The sequence below is a fragment of the Lampris incognitus genome, chromosome 12 (assembly GCF_029633865.1).
Source record: "Lampris incognitus isolate fLamInc1 chromosome 12, fLamInc1.hap2, whole genome shotgun sequence".
Lineage (NCBI taxonomy): Eukaryota > Metazoa > Chordata > Actinopteri > Lampriformes > Lampridae > Lampris > Lampris incognitus.
The window spans coordinates 305,001-321,898 of NC_079222.1; the positions used below are offsets into that span (position 1 = coordinate 305,001).

Consider the following 16,898-nt stretch of genomic DNA (forward strand, 5'->3'; position numbering starts at 1 on the left):
CCACAGTCCAGTGTGTGTGTGTGTGTGTGTGTGTGTGTGTGTGTGTGTGTGTGTGTGTGTGTGTGTTTGTGTGTGTGTGTGTGTGTGTTTGTGTGTGTGTGTGTGTGTGTGTGTGTGTGTGTGTGTGTGAGTGTGAGTGTGTGTGCGTGTGTGTTTCAATCTCAGTACAGTGTATGACCCAGAGGTCGTCTTTCTGGATGCTTAATCTGCCTCCCGCTCCGGGAGAAGGCTCGGCCCTGTAACTCACGGCATGGTGGGGTCACAGCCTGTGGGGGAGATGGCGGCGACCTCGGGGCTGATGACCCTGGAGACATTACAGGGCTGCTGACATCTTCCTCCATGCTGCCGCCGCTCACATGGCCCCCTTCAGCTGCACACGCGCCCACAGGCTGCTCCGGTGGCCGTTCTGTGTGAGCTGATGGCTGTGGAGGGGCAACCTCTGCTGGTCGGAGATCAACCCTGTTGCGACGGTACGTGGTTCCCTCCACGTTGACGAGATACGCGGCTGTAGTTGCGGATGAACCGTCTGTAGAAGTTGACAAACCCGAGGAACCTCTGAAGCTGCTTACGGCTGGTCGGGCTTGGCCACTCAAGAACCGCTCTGACCTTGGCGGGGTCCATTCTCACCTGCCCATCGGCCACGATGTCGCCCAGGAAGGTGACTGAAAGGGCATGGAATTCGCACTTCTCTGCTTTTACGAAAAGGCGGTTCTCCAGAAGCCATTGAAGGACTTGGCGGACGTGCATGACAAGCTCTGACAGGTCTCTGGAAAAAATCAGGATATCATCCAGGTAAACAAAAACGAAACGATCCAACATGTCACGTAGGACGTCATTGACCAGACTCTGGAAGACAGCTGGGGCATTAGTGAGACCAAACGGCATCACCAGATATTCAAAATGCCCCAGGTGGGTGTTGAAGGCAGTCTTCCATTCATCTCCGTCTCGAACCCGGACCAGGTGGTAAGCATTGCGGAGGTCTAGTTTTGTGAACACTGTGGCTCCCTGGAGAGAATCAAAAGCAGAAGTCATGAGGGGCAGAGGGCACTTATTCTTGACCGTGATGTTATTGAGGCCTCTATAGTCAATACACGGCCGGAGGGTTTTGTCCTTCTTGGCCACAAAGAAGAACTCCGCACCAAGGGGTGACGATGAAGGGCGAATAAGACCAGCCACCAAGGAGTCCTTGATGTACCTCTCCATGGACTCCTGCTCAGGCTTGGAGAGGCTATATAGACAACTGCTGGGGAGGGGAGCGCCCGGCAGCAGGTCAATAGCGCAATCATAGGGGCGATGAGGAGGCAGGGAGAGAGCTTGCTGCTTGTTGAACATGGCTTGGAGGTCATGGTACTCTGGAGGCACCAGTGACAGGTCAGAGGTCTCAGAGCTTGACACCTGACAGGGGACAGACTGAGGCAGAGCAGACTGGAGGCATATAGCATGACAGACGGGACTCCAACTTGAAATTCTGGCCGATGACCAATCAATATGGGGACTATGCTTAACCAGCCAGGGATGACCAAGTATAATGGGAACAAAGGGAGAATTGATAACGAAAAAACTTAACTCCTCTTGATGGTTTCCCGACAACAGGAGGTGCACAGGCTCGGTCTTAGAGGTTATCCGGGCCAGGAGACGTCCATCCAGGGCATTAGCTTCAAGAGGCTGGTCCAGACTCACGGTGGCAAGACCTAACTGCTTCACAACACTTGCATCCAAAAAGCTTTCATCAGCTCCAGAGTCAATTAAAGCCAAAAGTTTAGTGGACTGACCTTTAAAACTGATGGTAGCTTGCAACTGGGTACGTGGATGAGGAGACAGAGGGCAGACAGTTGGGCTCACGAGGACCCTCCCCCTCCCTCGTGAGCCTGCTAGTTTGACGGACGGTGAGGGCAGGAGGTGAGAAAGTGACCAGGCTGACCACAATACAAGCAGCTGTTCTCAGTGATGCGGCGTTGACGCTCCTCCGGGTTGAGCCGGAAGCGGCCGAGTTGCATCGGCTCCGAAGCTGGGGAGGAGTCACGCCTCGGGCTTTCTCGGAGGACGGCAACCTCAGTCGAGCGAGCTCGGCCCCCAGAGTTTGGAGGTGTGGCCCGTGGAAAGTTGTTGTGACCAGGAAAGCCCGGAGACGGTTGTCCACACGAATGGCCAGGGTAACCAATTCCTCCAACCCTCCAGGCTCGGGGTAGGAAACCAATTCGTCCTTTATGGATTCGCTGAGACCGTTGGAAAAGCCGGCCTGGAGGGACTCGTTGTTCCCTCCGCTCTCCGCTGATAGCGTACGGAACTCAACTGAGTAGTCAGCGACGCTGCGGGAACCCTGGCGGAGAGAGATCAGTCTTTTTGAAGCGTCTTTTCCCCGCACGGGATGATCAAAAACCTGGCGAAAAGCAGTGGTGAACTCAGCGTAGGATGAGGAAGTGGAGGCCCGCATCTCCCACACCGCTGCAGCCCAATCCAGGGCGCTTCCCCGGAGAAGACCCATGATGTAAGCGACTTTGGCTCCATCCGTGGAATATGACTGGGGCTGCTGGTTAAACACAATCTCACACTGCATCAAAAAAGGGCGACAAAGTCCAAAATCTCCATCATACTTATCGGGCGGGGCAACCCATGGTTCCTTAGCCGAAGTTGATGGCGCTGAGGGTGGCGGAGCTGGAGGGGCGGGTCCCGGGCTAGCGGAGGCTCTAAGTTGGGTCTGGATTCCGGAGATCTTTGAGCCGAGCTCACGGAGGGCGTCAGACATCTCCTGTAGCACCTGGCTGTGCTGGCCGAGGACCGATTCCTGGTTGGCTACAGCCTGGCAGACCGTGGCCAGGTCTGTGGTGGAATGGTCTGCTGGGTCCATAGTGGCTGGAACGTACTGTCACGTGTCGGGAAAGAACCCAAAAGCAGACGGGACAACCAGGTAAGGGAAGAATCAAGTCTTTATTGAAGTGACCGATCTCGGGGGGTAGAGCAGGAGTTGGCTCAGTGGCAGGTAGGCAGGCAGGCAGAAGTCCATGAATGGCGACGTTCCAGCGAAGACTGGTCCATAGTGGAGGCCTTTTAAGGGTGAGGGCGATTGCTTGATGGCCAGCTGGCGTGCCGGGGTGAAGGGGGGGCCAGCAGGTGTCAGCTGGTGTAGCAGGTGTCAGCTGGTGTAGCAGGTGTCAAGGGCGATCACTTTGATGTCAAGGGTGAGAGGCTGTGACACACAGGTGCTAAAGCCAATTTGATTAACATTGTGGACTTTGATAGTTTGGGCCGGAGACCCACTGTAGCAAAGACTGAAATTGCTTTGAAAGCATACAATGGACAGGCCATTCAAACACATGGCACCTGCAAACTCACTGTCAAGGTGAAAGACAAATGCAAATCACTCCCATTTACTATTGTTCCAGAGGGTCATGATTCATTGCTCGGAGACAAAGCATGCGAGGACCTGGGCCTGGTTAAGCGTGTGTATGCTCTAATGGAACCAAGCAGTATTTCTGAGGAGATTGTTGGCCGATATGACAATGTCTTTACTGGATTTGGTACTTTACCATTTGTTCACGGATAATGCGCGACCTATGGTTCATGCCCCAAGATGGGTTCCTGTTCCCCTACGTGACGGCCTCAAAAAGGAGTTGGAAAGAATGGTCGCTTTGGGGGTGATAAAGAAAACCGATGAGCCAACTGACTGGGTCATATCAATGGTGTGTGTGAGAAAAAAGAATGGTGAGCTGCGTATATGCATGAACCCAAAAGACCTCAATGCCTGCATCAAACGGGAACATTTCCAAATTCCAAAACGTGAAGAAATAGCCAGTGAAATGGCTGCTGCTCATTACTTCTCTTAACTGGATGCATAAAATGGGTTCTGGCAAGTGAAACTGGATGAGCCAAGTGCAAAACTTTGTACATCCAATACTCCTCCCAGAGACTACCCTTTGGGATTAGTTCAGCTCCAGAATTGTACCATAAGGCAATGGAGCACATCACCGAGGGCTTGGAGGGGGTCCGAGTCTATGTGGATGATTTGGTGGTTTGGGGCTCTACAATACAGGAGCACAATCAGAGACTTAAGCAGTTGCTGCAACAAGTACAGCAACATGGTCTTAAACTCAATAGGCAAAAGTGTCAGTTTGGTGGGAGGGAACTGACATTTCTTGGTGATAAGTTATCTCCAATTGGTGTTCAGCCTGATGAGTCAAAAGTTCAGGCAATCAAAGCCAACCCATGCCAACACCAACTGACAAAAAAGGCCTTCAACTGGTGCTTGGAATCGTAACTGTCTTGGGAAGTTTATCCCTAACTTAGCAGGTAGAACAGTACATTGCAAAAGCTCCTTCAGACCAAGACTGACTTTGAGTAGACAGCTGCCCATAATGCGGAATGGGGGGACATTAAAGGTGTTTTAGCTCAGGAGCCTGTGCTTACATTTTTTTCAAGCTGACAGGCCAACTCAAGTGTCAACTGATGGATCGAAAGACGGCAATGGTGCCGTACTGTTGCAACAGCATGAAGGTTCCTGGAAGCCGGTTGCTTATGCATCACGCTCTATGACAGGCAGAGTGTCGTTATGCACAAATTGAAAAAGAGTGCCTTGGACTGGTTTTTGGCTGCGAGACATTTCATGGATCCATATATGGACTTGCTAAAGTAATTCTTGAGACAGGCCATCAGCCCTTGATAGCCATTGCCCGAAAAAGCGTGAATGACATGTCCCCTCGCATCCAGCGATTGATGATGAAGCTACAAAGGTATGATGCTGTCCTTACCTATGTGCCAGGGCCTTGTTTGTTGATTGCTGATGCGCTCTCTCATGCCACTCCAGTCGTGTCTCTGGTGTGCTGTAGCAGCACTGAGGTGGATGTTGCTCTGCATGTTCACATGGTGAAGGACACACTCCCTGCTTCTGATCAACAGCTCAGACCCGATTCTCTCCAAAGTAATGGAAAACATGGAGCATGGCTGGCAAAGGGGCTCGTGCAAGCAATATCACCCACTCAGGTCTGAGCTCTCACTGGTGGATGGTGTGATGCTCAAAGGCGATAGGATTGTGATTCCTACCTCAATGCATAAGGAGATGCTGACCAGGGTGCATGAGGGGCATCTGGGGGCAGAGAAGTGTAAGCGCAGGGCACGAGAGGCTATCTATTGGCCAAACATGAATGAAGACATAGACGCAATGGTTGGCAACTGTGTCACATGCCTTCAGTTTCATACAAGCAAACCAAAGAGCCAATGATTCTGTCTGCGATGCCCTCAAAGCCATGGGAGAAGGTTGGGGCTGATCTCTTCTACTGCAATGGAAAGGAATATATGTTAGCCATTGACTACATCTCAAATTACCCAGAAATAGCTCTACTGTCAATGACTTCAGCACAAAGTGTCATAGTTCATCTGAAGTCAATTTTTGCTAGACACGGCATTCCTCAAGAGATGGTTGCAGACAACGGCCCACAGTTTTCTTGTCATGAATTTAAGCAGTTTGCAAAACATTATGGTTTTAGCCACAAAACTTCCAATCCGCTGTACCCACAAGCAAATGGGATGGCTGAAAAGGGGGTCCAGATCATAAAAAGACTCCTGAAGAAGTGTGCACAGGGTGATACAGATCCATACCTGGCCCTCTTAGCTTACACAGCCTCACCTCTTGAAAGTGGCTATTCTCCAGCTGAGATCCTTATGGGACAGAAGTTGCACACTAGACTTCAAAAAGGAGCCTAAAACACAAACAAAAACTCAGCTATGACAAGGGTTCCAAGCCTCTACCAGAACCGGTGAGTCATGATGTAGTGTGCATAGAGGAGCCTGCTGCATGGAGCACAAAAGCGATGGTCCTGGAACAGGTGGCACCGCAGTCATATGCTGTGAGAACCAAAACTGGCCACACTTACCGGAGAAACAGGAGAAGCCTCTTGGAGACAGGAGAGACCTTTCAGCCTTTCTGCCTCCTCTCCTGTAAGTTGGAGCCTCTAGCCTTGTAGCGGTCTAAGCGGACTGTCAGGCCTCCGGAGCGGCTTGACTTGTAGATATGTTTTACAGGCTGTGCTATAAGGATGGCCTGTAAAAGGCCGTGTTATAAGGACTTTTGGGAGCCCAGGACATGGGGGGGGGGGGGGCGGACTATGGATTTTTGTTACAAAAATACAAAAAAAGAGAGAGAGTGGGATGTATTGTGTTTTTTATGATTAAAAAAAGCTAACCTGTTCATTATGTTGTCATCAACGTTTACATCAGAAAACGGAATGTTTTGAATAAGGGGGATGTAGTGATGTGTCGTAGGTTAGTTTACATTATTATGACAGTGACCCCCAGAGGCGTTACCATAAACTGAATTATGGCAGTGCCTAGCGGAGCACGATTAAGCACGTTAATTGTGCGTTGAGTCATTTATGGTTATTTTAGCCAACCAATACATCAACCGTCTTTGATTTTTGATTTTTTGGATTATTGAGAATGCATAAATACATATAAGAGAAGCAGGATAAAAAAAAACACAACACAATATAATAGTATAGAAATGTACCTAGGTTGGCCTCTAGCCACTGGTGTCCCTCCATCAGCTGGTCAATCAGAGCAAAGTAATGTGTGTTGGCTTCATCCGGCATCACCCAGCCGCCTGTTGCCATCTCCAGCTGTCCATTTCTAAGCAACCTACCAGCAAATGGGAAATAGGCTGGATGAGGAGCATGGTGGATAAGACCTGCTAGCTAACTAGCTAGCTAGCTAGCTAGCTAGCTAGCTAAGACAGACAGACAGACGGACAGACAGACAGACAGATAGACAGATAGATAGATAGATAGATAGATAGATAGATAGATAGATAGATAGATAGATAGATAGATAGATAGATAGATAGATAGATAGATAGATAGATAGATAGATAGATAGATAGACAGACAGACAGACAGACAGACAGACAGACAGACAGACAGACAGACAGATAGACAGATAGATAGATAGATAGATAGATAGATAGATAGATAGATAGATAGATAGATAGATAGATAGATAGATAGATAGATAGATAGATAGATAGATAGATAGACAGACAGACAGACAGACAGACAGACAGACAGACAGACAGACAGACAGACAGACAGACAGACAGACAGACAGACGGATAGACGGATAGACGGATGGACGGATGGATGGATGGATGGATGGATGGATGGATGGATGGATGGATGGATACCGTCTCACTGTGTCTCTTTTCTGAGAGTCAATGTCGTTCCACCATTTGGAGAAGTAGCTGATCTCTGACCAAATCATCTTCCTTCTAAAGGACATCATGTATTAGTACTGCAATACAACAACACTGCAACGGACAGTATTTCTAGTGATTACAGTTGCACTAGCATTTTAAATAGTAACAGCAGTAGTTGCATGAACACTTAAAATAGTAGTATAAAAGCAGTAGTATAACAATAGAACAAACAGTAGTACTAGCAGTAATGGTATGACTTACAATAGTCACAGTACTCTCAATAGTACTAACAGTTGCTGTACTAAAGGTAGTAACAGTAACAGTAGTTACTCCACCCAGAGCAAATGACTGAAACAGGTATCCAGCTGCAGTGAGACCCCCCCCCCCCCCACAGTAGGACTGATTCATCACCCCCAGCACACGCACATGCCCCTCTGAAAGGAAACGCAGCCAGGTTCTTGGTTTTGAAGAACCATGTGCACTGTGAATAAGTGAAGGCCAGTGTGCTGCCTGCTGGGCCATGGCCAGGAGACACTACAGCACAAGTGATAACATGTGCTGGGCCGTGGCCAGGAGATACTACAGCACAAGTGATAACATGTGCTGGGCCCTGGCCAGGATATACTACAGCACAAGTGATAACATGTGCTGGGCCATGGCCAGAAGATACTACAGCACAAGTGATAACATGTGCTGGGCCGTGGCCAGGAGATACTACAGCACAAGTGATAACATGTGCTGGGCCATGGCCAGAAGATACTACAGCACAAGTGATAACATGTGCTGGGCCCTGGCCAGAAGATACTACAGCACAAGTGATAACATGTGCTGGGCCCTGGCCAGAAGATACTACAGCACAAGTGATAACATGTGCTGGGCCCTGGCCAGTAGATACTACAGCACAAGTGATAACATGTGCTGGGCCCTGGCCAGAAGATACTACAGCACAAGTGATAACATGTGCTGGGCCCTGGCCAGAAGATACTACAGCACAAGTGATAATATGTGCTGGGCCCTGGCCAGGAGATACTACAGCACAAGTGATAACATGTGCTGGGCCCTGGCCAGAAGATACTACAGCACAAGTGATAACATGTGCTGGGCCCTGGCCAGTAGATACTACAACACAAGTGATAACATGTGCTGGGCCATGGCCAGAAGATACTACAGCACAAGTGATAACATGTGCTGGGCCCTGGCCAGTAGATACTACAGCACAAGTGATAACATGTGCTGGGCCATGGCCAGGAGATACTACAGCACAAGTGATAACATGTGCTGGGCCCTGGCCAGAAGATACTACAGCACAAGTGATAACATGTGCTGGGCCGTGGCCAGAAGATACTACAGCACAAGTGATAACATGTGCTGGGCCGTGGCCAGGAGATACTACAGCACAAGTGATAACATGTGCTGGGCCATGGCCAGGAGATACTACAGCACAAGTGATAACATGTGCTGGGCCCTGGCCAGGAGATACTACAGCACAAGTGATAACATGTGCTGGGCCCTGGCCAGAAGATACTACAGCACAAGTGATAACATGTGCTGGGCCATGGCCAGGAGATACTACAGCACAAGTGATAACATGTGCTGGGCCATGGCCAGGAGATACTACAGCACAAGTGATAACATGTGCTGGGCCATGGCCAGAAGATACTACAGCACAAGTGATAACATGTGCTGGGCCATGGCCAGGAGATACTACAGCACAAGTGATAACATGTGCTGGGCCATGGCCAGAAGATACTACAGCACAAGTGATAACATGTGCTGGGCCATGGCCAGGAGATACTAAAGCACAAGTGATAACATGTGCTGGGCCCTGGCCAGAAGATACTACAGCACAAGTGATAACATGTGCTGGGCCCTGGCCAGAAGATACTACAGCACAAGTGATAACATGTGCTGGGCCCTGGCCAGAAGATACTACAGCACAAGTGATAGCATGTGCTGGGCCATGGCCAGGAGATACTACAGCACAAGTGATAACATGTGCTGGGCCGTGGCCAGGAGATACTACAGCACAAGTGATAACATGTGCTGGGCCGTGGCCAGAAGATACTACAGCACAAGTGATAACATGTGCTGGGCCCCAGTAGTTACACATCCATGGACCTGTATGGAAACTGGAAGCAGTAGCACATCATCGGTAAACAGTATTCAACCATACCATGTCTTTCTTTATGTATCTATCTTTCCCTCGCTTCTTTTCCTTTCTTACAGTCTTCTCTTGTATCGCTTCATCTCTCCTTACTGCTGTCCTAAACTGGCACTGATGAGCTTGATTAAATTCTTTTGTCAAACACGTCAGCGTCTGTTTCTGTGTCTCTGTCTTATCAGATACATGTTGTTGTTTTTCGTTTTAGTTTCTTGTTTCACTTTTATTTTATTTTATTTATCCTTTATTTAACCAGAAAGGTCCCATTGAGATACAATATCTCTTCTGCCAGGGAGTCCTGGCCAGGGAGTCCTGGTCAGGGAGTCCTGGTCAAGACGGGCAGCAACATAAAATACCTTACTTGTGGGATTGCTCCCCTTTTGGAGCAGCAATAATGCTGATTGGTTGTGTAGCTGATCAACCATGCAGGGAGAGCGGGCCCGATGGCGGCTAGAAATGTCTAACAAAAACCCTGTGCTCAGCGTCCGGGTGGCGTAGCGGTCTATTCTGTTGCTGACCAACGCGGGGGTCTTTGGTTCGAATCCCCGTGTTACATCCGGCTTGGTCGGGCATCCCTGCAGACACAATTAGCCATGTCTGCGGATGGGAAGCAGGATGTGGGTATGTGTCCTGATCGCTGCACTAGCGCTTCCTCTGGTCGGTCGGAGCGCCTGTTCGGGGGGGGGGGGGTACTGGGGGCAATAGCGTGATTTTCCCACATGCTACGTCCCCCTGGTGAAACTCCTCACTGTCAGGTGAAAAGAAGTGGCTGGTAACTCCACATGTATCGGAGGAGACATGTAGTCTGCAGCCCTCCCCAGATCAGCAGAGGGGGGGGGGGGGGCAGCGACCGGGACGACTCAGAAAATGGGGTAATTGGCCTAGTACAATTGGGGAGAAAAAGGGGGGAAAATTCCCCCCCCCAAAAAAAACTTGAACTCGGAAAAAAAACCTGAACTCCTCTTGCAGATTAACTTTATCTAGCAAACATTGGCATGAAATTCCCTGTGGTGTAAGCAAAGCCTGTCGACGTGGTGTAAGCAAAGCCTGTCGACGTGGTGTAAGCAAAACCTGTCGACGTGGTGTAAGCAAAGCCTGTCGACGTGGTGTAAGCAAAACCTGTCGACGTGGTGTAAGCAAAGCCTGTCGACGTGGTGTAAGCAAAACCTGTTGACGTGATGTAAGCAAAACCTGTCGACGTGGTGTAAGCAAAACCTGTTGACGTGATGTAAGCAAAACCTGTCGACGTGGTGTAAGCAAAACCTGTCGACGTGGTGTAAGCAAAACCTGTCGACGTGGTGTAAGCAAAGCCTGTCGACGTGGTGTAAGCAAAACCTGTCGACGTGGTGTAAGCAAAGCCTGTCGACGTGGTGTAAGCAAAACCTGTCGACGTGGTGTAAGCAAAACCTGTCGACGTGGTGTAAGCAAAACCTGTCGACGTGGTGTAAGCAAAACCTGTCGACGTGGTGTAAGCAAAGCCTGTCGACGTGGTGTAAGCAAAACCTGTCGACGTGGTGTAAGCAAAACCTGTCGACGTGGTGTAAGCAAAGCCTGTCGACGTGGTGTAAGCAAAACCTGTCGACGTGGTGTAAGCAAAACCTGTCGACGTGGTGTAAGCAAAACCTGTTGACGTGATGTAAGCAAAACCTGTCGACGTGGTGTAAGCAAAGCCTGTCGACGTGGTGTAAGCAAAACCTGTTGACGTGATTTAAGCAAAGCCTGTCGACAGCACAGATTTTAAAAGGTGTGGCTGCTTAGCTGTTTGTGTGTGTGTGTGTGTGTGTGTGTGTGGTTGCAGGATGTTTAGTAGTCATTCCCAGTGACGGCTGGTGGGGATATTGGGTGGGTGGGCTAACCATTACATTAAAGCATCAATAGTCTACGCTGCAACAACAGCAGCATCACATCCGAGATACCAAGTTACAGCAAAGACACTAAGTCCTTTCACTGACACCAAGTTACAAAACGATTTGGTCGTTTATCATTTTGTGTTATTTGAACACTGTTGGATCAATGTGTCCCCAGTGTCCTCACTTCCAAGTTGTCCTACAAATACAGTGAAGAAAATGGGTGTTAAAGTAGATAATCCGCCTCATTCATGGTGACGCCTGCCTTTGCCACAGTTGTGTTGTTGTATGCCTTTGTTAGGAACTGCGTCACCCAGAATCCTATATGTTGTGTTGCAGACTAGTGACGTCCGGAGGTCAGAGTTCGGGAGGTACGAAGGAAAAGGTCTCGGTCCATTCAGTTTAAAACAACAAATAAAACAAGTCGCACCTGCCTTCGAACCTCTCGTTTGTCACTCACCTCCCGCTCCCCTCCCTGTACACCTCCCGCTCCCCTCCCTCACCTCAGACCCCCTCCCTATACACCTCCCACTCCCCTCCCTTACCTCAGATCCTCTCCCTGTACACCTCCCGCTCCCCTCCCTCACCTCAGACCCCTTCCCTATACACCTCCCACTCCCCTCCCTTACCTCAGATCCCCTCCCTGTACAGCTCCCGCTCCCCTCCCTTACCTCAGATCCTCTCCCTGTACACCTCCAGCTCCCCTCCCTCACCTCAGATCCCCTCCCTCTACACTTCCCGCTCCCCTCTCTCACCTCAGATCCCCTTCCTGTACACCTCCCGCTCCCCTCCCTCACCTCAGAGCCCCTCCCTGTACACCTCTCTCACCTCAGATCCCCTTCCTGTACACCTCCCGCTCCCCTCCCTCACCTCAGATCCCCTCCCTGTACACCTCCCGGGTGTCTGCTGGTCAGAAGCCAGTGGCCTGGGGCCTGGTTGAATGTAGCCCAAATGATCAGCAAATTAACGGGGCGTGCCACGAGAGATGTCACTCACTTCACCCTGCGAGGATGAACAGAAGCTGATGCTACTGTGGTTGGGCTGTAAAAACAAGCCCGTTTAGAAATACCCTGTTTGTCTTGTGACTATTTGGTGCTGTTGCTGTTCTAGGTTCCACCAAAATCTAAAACAACCCGTTCTAAGGTTTTTTTAACAATAATTTTCTCATCAACCAGCAACAATAATCCGATTCCAGCAACAATAATCCGATTCCAGCAAACAATAATCCGATTCCAGCAACAATAATCCAATTCCAGCAACAATAATCCGATTTATGGACAGAAAAAACAAACCTGCATGACTAAAGCAAGGAAGGAAGCTGACGGGAGCCAATGTGTACATGAACGAGCATCAGACCAAGAAAAACGCCAACATTGCCAGTAAAGCTCGGGGGCCAAGGAAGCAGAAAAACATTCAATGGATGTGGACGACAAACTGCAAAGTTTTCATCAAGCTTAACGCAACAGCAGAGGAAGCAAAGGTGCTCTGCATCAGAGATACGTCAGAAGTGGAGAAGTACCAGGAACCCCAAGTAAGCAATGCAATGAAGATGTTTGACTATGTACTGTATTGGACTGTTCGACACTAAAACCCATGAACCTTGAATAAGACATTGACCCTGACATGAACTTCTCCACTAATCTAAACAATAATGGTTGTTATCACACTGACAAAACTAGTTAACAAGACTATGAGTCAGATAATGGTCTGTCTTGTCAGCCATCCACTTTAACAGTAGAAGTCTCCGTGCTCACTTTAAAATCCTACAATAACGTTTCCATCTCTTCAAGAAGCCGTTCAGTATCGTACTGATATCTGACGCCCGGCTCAACAGCGGGGGGGGGGGGTGATATGGATGGATTTGACTTACATTACTTGAATAACAAGAACAAGAAAGGAGGTGGTGTGTAGTCCGCGGTGGTGTAGCGGTCTAAGCATGGGCTTTGTGCCGATGCCGTTGCCCACCGGGGACCGAGGTTCGCGCCCCGGTCTCGTCAGGCCGGACTCGATGAAGCAGCGATAATTGGCAGCGCTGTCTTGGGGAGGGGGCGGAGTCGGCTTGTGTTCGTCACATGCATGCATGCGTCTCTGTGGGTGTGGGGGAAAAGCAGTGGTTCGGCCTGGATTCACCTCGTCACGCAAGTGGCGAGGCGTCTCCTTCCGGACTGCCGGCCGGAGACATGCACTTGACGCAGTGCGAGGGTGGGTGTTTGAATTCAAATAGGGATCGATGGGCCACTAAACTGGGAGAAAAGGGAAAAATCAGAAATAAATTTATAGAAAAAGCGAGGGAAAAAAGAAAGGAGGCGGTGTGGCTGTCTATCTCGATAGAAACCTCAGCTGCAAGGCAGTAGAAGACATGTATACAACTATCGATGACGTAACGGAATGCATGACCATTGAAATGTACATGGAGAAAATTAAAAAAGAAAAATGTAATGGTTAGTTGTGTGTACAGAGTACCTGGATGCAACACTGAAATATTTAAGGGAAGGATGGAAGAAATGCTTGCTCGGTCAGATCGGAAGGTTATGTTTATTTGTGGGGATTTTCATATAGATTTGCTGAATCCCAACAAGCACAAATTGACTGACCAATTTAGCGATGCAATGTATAGCACGAGTCTTTATCCAATGCATAGCACGAGTCTTTATCCAGTGATCTGAAAAGCCAGCAGAAGAGCATCGCACTGTGCCACTCTAATAGACAACATGTTCTTGAACCACGTGGACAGCAGCATAGTGAGCGGGTTGTTAATGGATGATATAAGTGACCATTTGCCAGTTTTTGTGATGAATATGTGGAGGCCGAGGAAGACCATATGTTCAAACACAGGAGAGTGAGAATGGAGGAAGCCATGGGTGCATTTAAAAATGAAATATTAAAACAAATTGTAAAAAAGTACAAGAGGAAAATGACATTGTCAAAACTTATAATACATGTCTCAGTATATGTTTAACACTATACGACAAAAACTGCCCAATAAAAAATACAACAGGAAGCTGATAGACCATGGATTACAAAGGGGCTGTAAAATACCTGTAAAAAAAAGAAGAATGCTCTTGAGAGACAGTTCATAACGTAGAACAGTAGAGGCAGAAAATACATTCAAGAGATGTAAAAATAAGTTAATTAAAATTATGAGAAGGAATGCAAGAAGGAACATAATAACAAAATATTAGAGGAAAACAAAGACAATATCAAGGGCGCGTGGAGAGTATTAAATAGCATTATTAGAAATGGATCAACAAACACGAGTTACCCTCAATATTTCATGCACAATGATACAACTATAAACAATATGAATGATGTGGGACCTGGGTTTAACAATTTATTCTTTGTTAGTGCGGGGCCAAAACAGGCAGAAGAAATCGATGCCCCACAGCCAAAACAGGTGGAGGCTATTGAGGCTTATGAAGCTACAGTTCAAAGCTCAGTCTTCTGAGAGCTGGAGAAGGACAGTAAATCATTGATATTGTTGGCAAGAGTAAGAACCAAACGCCAGCTGACTGGAATGCAACTGACATGACTTTAGTTAAGAAAGTCATTGATGGTATTGTAAGCCCACTGACTTACATCTGCAACTTGTCTTTTAAAAACGATACATTTCCATGCGACATGAAAATGGCTAAAGTTATCACACTATATAAAGCTGGGGATAGACATCACTTTACCAATTACAGGCCTGTGTCCGTAATCTCCCGGTTCTGTACGATTTTGGAAAAACTCTATATTGCAAAGTTGAACAATTTTATTGAGAAATTTAATTTTTTGTCAGACAATCAGTAGGGGTTCCAATCAAACAGATCGCCATCTATGGCATTAATGGAGCTAATAGAAGAAATAACTAATTGTATTGATAACAAGAAATGTGCAGTGGGAGTATTTATAGATTTAAAATAAAGCATTTGATGCAATTGACCATGAAATATTACTTAATAAAATGATAAAGTTTGGTATCAGAAGGGTGGGGCTAAATAGGCTGGGAAGTTTTTTTTGGCAAACAGACAACAATTTGTGCAGATAAGTGACTACAAATGGACACTACTTGTGGTGTCCCACAGGGGTCAGTTTTAGGCCCTAAATTGTTTGTTCTGTATATCAATGACATATGTTAGGTGTCACGTCTATTGAAATTCATTTTATTTACAGATGACACAACCGGTTTTTTTTGGGGTTTTTTTCCGGGGATAATTTACAGGAGCGTTTTGAGTTGATCACAGCTGAAATGAAAGAAGTTAAGTGTTTTTTTTAACTTTTTTAACTGTATCATTATCATTATCATTACATCTGAACAAAACTAATTCTATATTATTTGGAAATCTTAAAATAGACACACAAGTAGAAATAATGATCAACAATATTAACATTGAAAGAGTATATGAAAATACATTTCTGGATGTGATACTTGACCATAAAATCTGCTGGAAACCACATATAAGATTTGTGAGAACAGAAATGGCAAGAAGCATTGGAGTTCTGGGAAAGGTAAGGCACATTCTGGATCATAAAGGTTTGTACATTCTGTATTGTTCACTTGTGCTGCCATATTTGAATTACGGTGTGGAGATATGGGGGAACGCCTACAAAAACAACCTACAACCATGGCTACTACAAAAAAAAGAGCAATAAGGATAGTAAACAATATAGGGTATTGGGAACACACTAACAAACTAATTCACGGGCTATGAAGTTCATGGTAGAATTTAAGACTGCACAAATGTTGTACAAAGCAAGACATAATCTACTTCCTGGCAACATACAACAATGGTTCTCAAATGGGGGGGGGTATAATTTGAGAGGAAAATTGAATTTTAAGAAATAATGTGTCCATACCAGTCGCACAAGTATGTGTATTTCAAATTGTGGAGTTAGGGTTAGGCTTTTTATTTAGGTTTATTAACTGAGCATTACAGAGGGGGCAGGGAATTATAAGTAGTAACGTTCTCCTGCTCCTTTTCCAACTTACAATATTTGTTGGATTCTCTATTGAGAATTATTTTGTTGAATTCCATCCATCCATCCATCCATCCATCCATCCATCCATCCATCCATCCATCCATCCATCCATCCATCCATCCATCCATCCATCCATCCATCCATCCATCCATCCATTCATTATCCAAACCGCTTATCCTGCTCTCAGGGTCACGGGGATGCTGGAGCCTATCCCAGCAGTCACTGGGCAACAGGCAGGGAGACACCCTGAACAGGCTTTTGATGAATTCTTCAGGTTTTATTATCATTTGTTGTTGTTTTATGCTTGATTTGATTTGATTTGATTTGATTTGATTTGATTTGATTTGACTTGATTTGACTTGACTTGATTTGACTTGACTTGAACTTTGCTGTAAAAGAGTGGGAAGGCTTAGCCCAGATATCCCTGGTCATTCCTGATGGTTCCTAGGTGGTGATCAAGGATTAGTTGTTATTGTCGTTAGATGGTTTTTAAGGAGATGGTTATTGCTTGCGAGGGCAGTTACTATACTAGTTTCCACATCAGCTGTTAATAACCCCCACGGCAGTTGTGAAAGCAGCAGGTAGGTAGTGAATGAGGGTGAGGGACAGCGCCTGCCAGGGCAACAGGTACCTGGTGTCCTGGGCGAGATGGAGCAGCATGTTGTTTAAGATGTGTTGAGTTTGATCTCTGTAGTAATCATCAAACGTCTTCAACCAACCTGTAAGCACAAAAACACATATACCTATACAT

The 16,898-nt window shown here is 47.2% G+C and overlaps 1 protein-coding gene across 3 annotated transcripts in view; it reads right to left on the reverse strand.

Moving 5' to 3' along the window:
- Positions 1–16,898, reverse strand: part of man2a1 (mannosidase, alpha, class 2A, member 1) — a 197,357-nt gene that overhangs the window by 160,755 nt on the left and 19,704 nt on the right. For 2 of the 3 annotated variants that reach the window (XM_056290633.1, XM_056290631.1), the window contains exons 4-6: positions 16,779–16,866; positions 7,169–7,252; positions 6,500–6,627 (exon numbers count right to left, since the gene is read on the reverse strand). In XM_056290633.1, coding sequence (XP_056146608.1) covers positions 6,500–6,627; positions 7,169–7,252; positions 16,779–16,866 — 300 coding nt within the window. The remainder of the gene's footprint in view (positions 1–6,499; positions 6,628–7,168; positions 7,253–16,778; positions 16,867–16,898) is intronic. The other variant, XM_056290632.1, reaches the window with a different exon arrangement.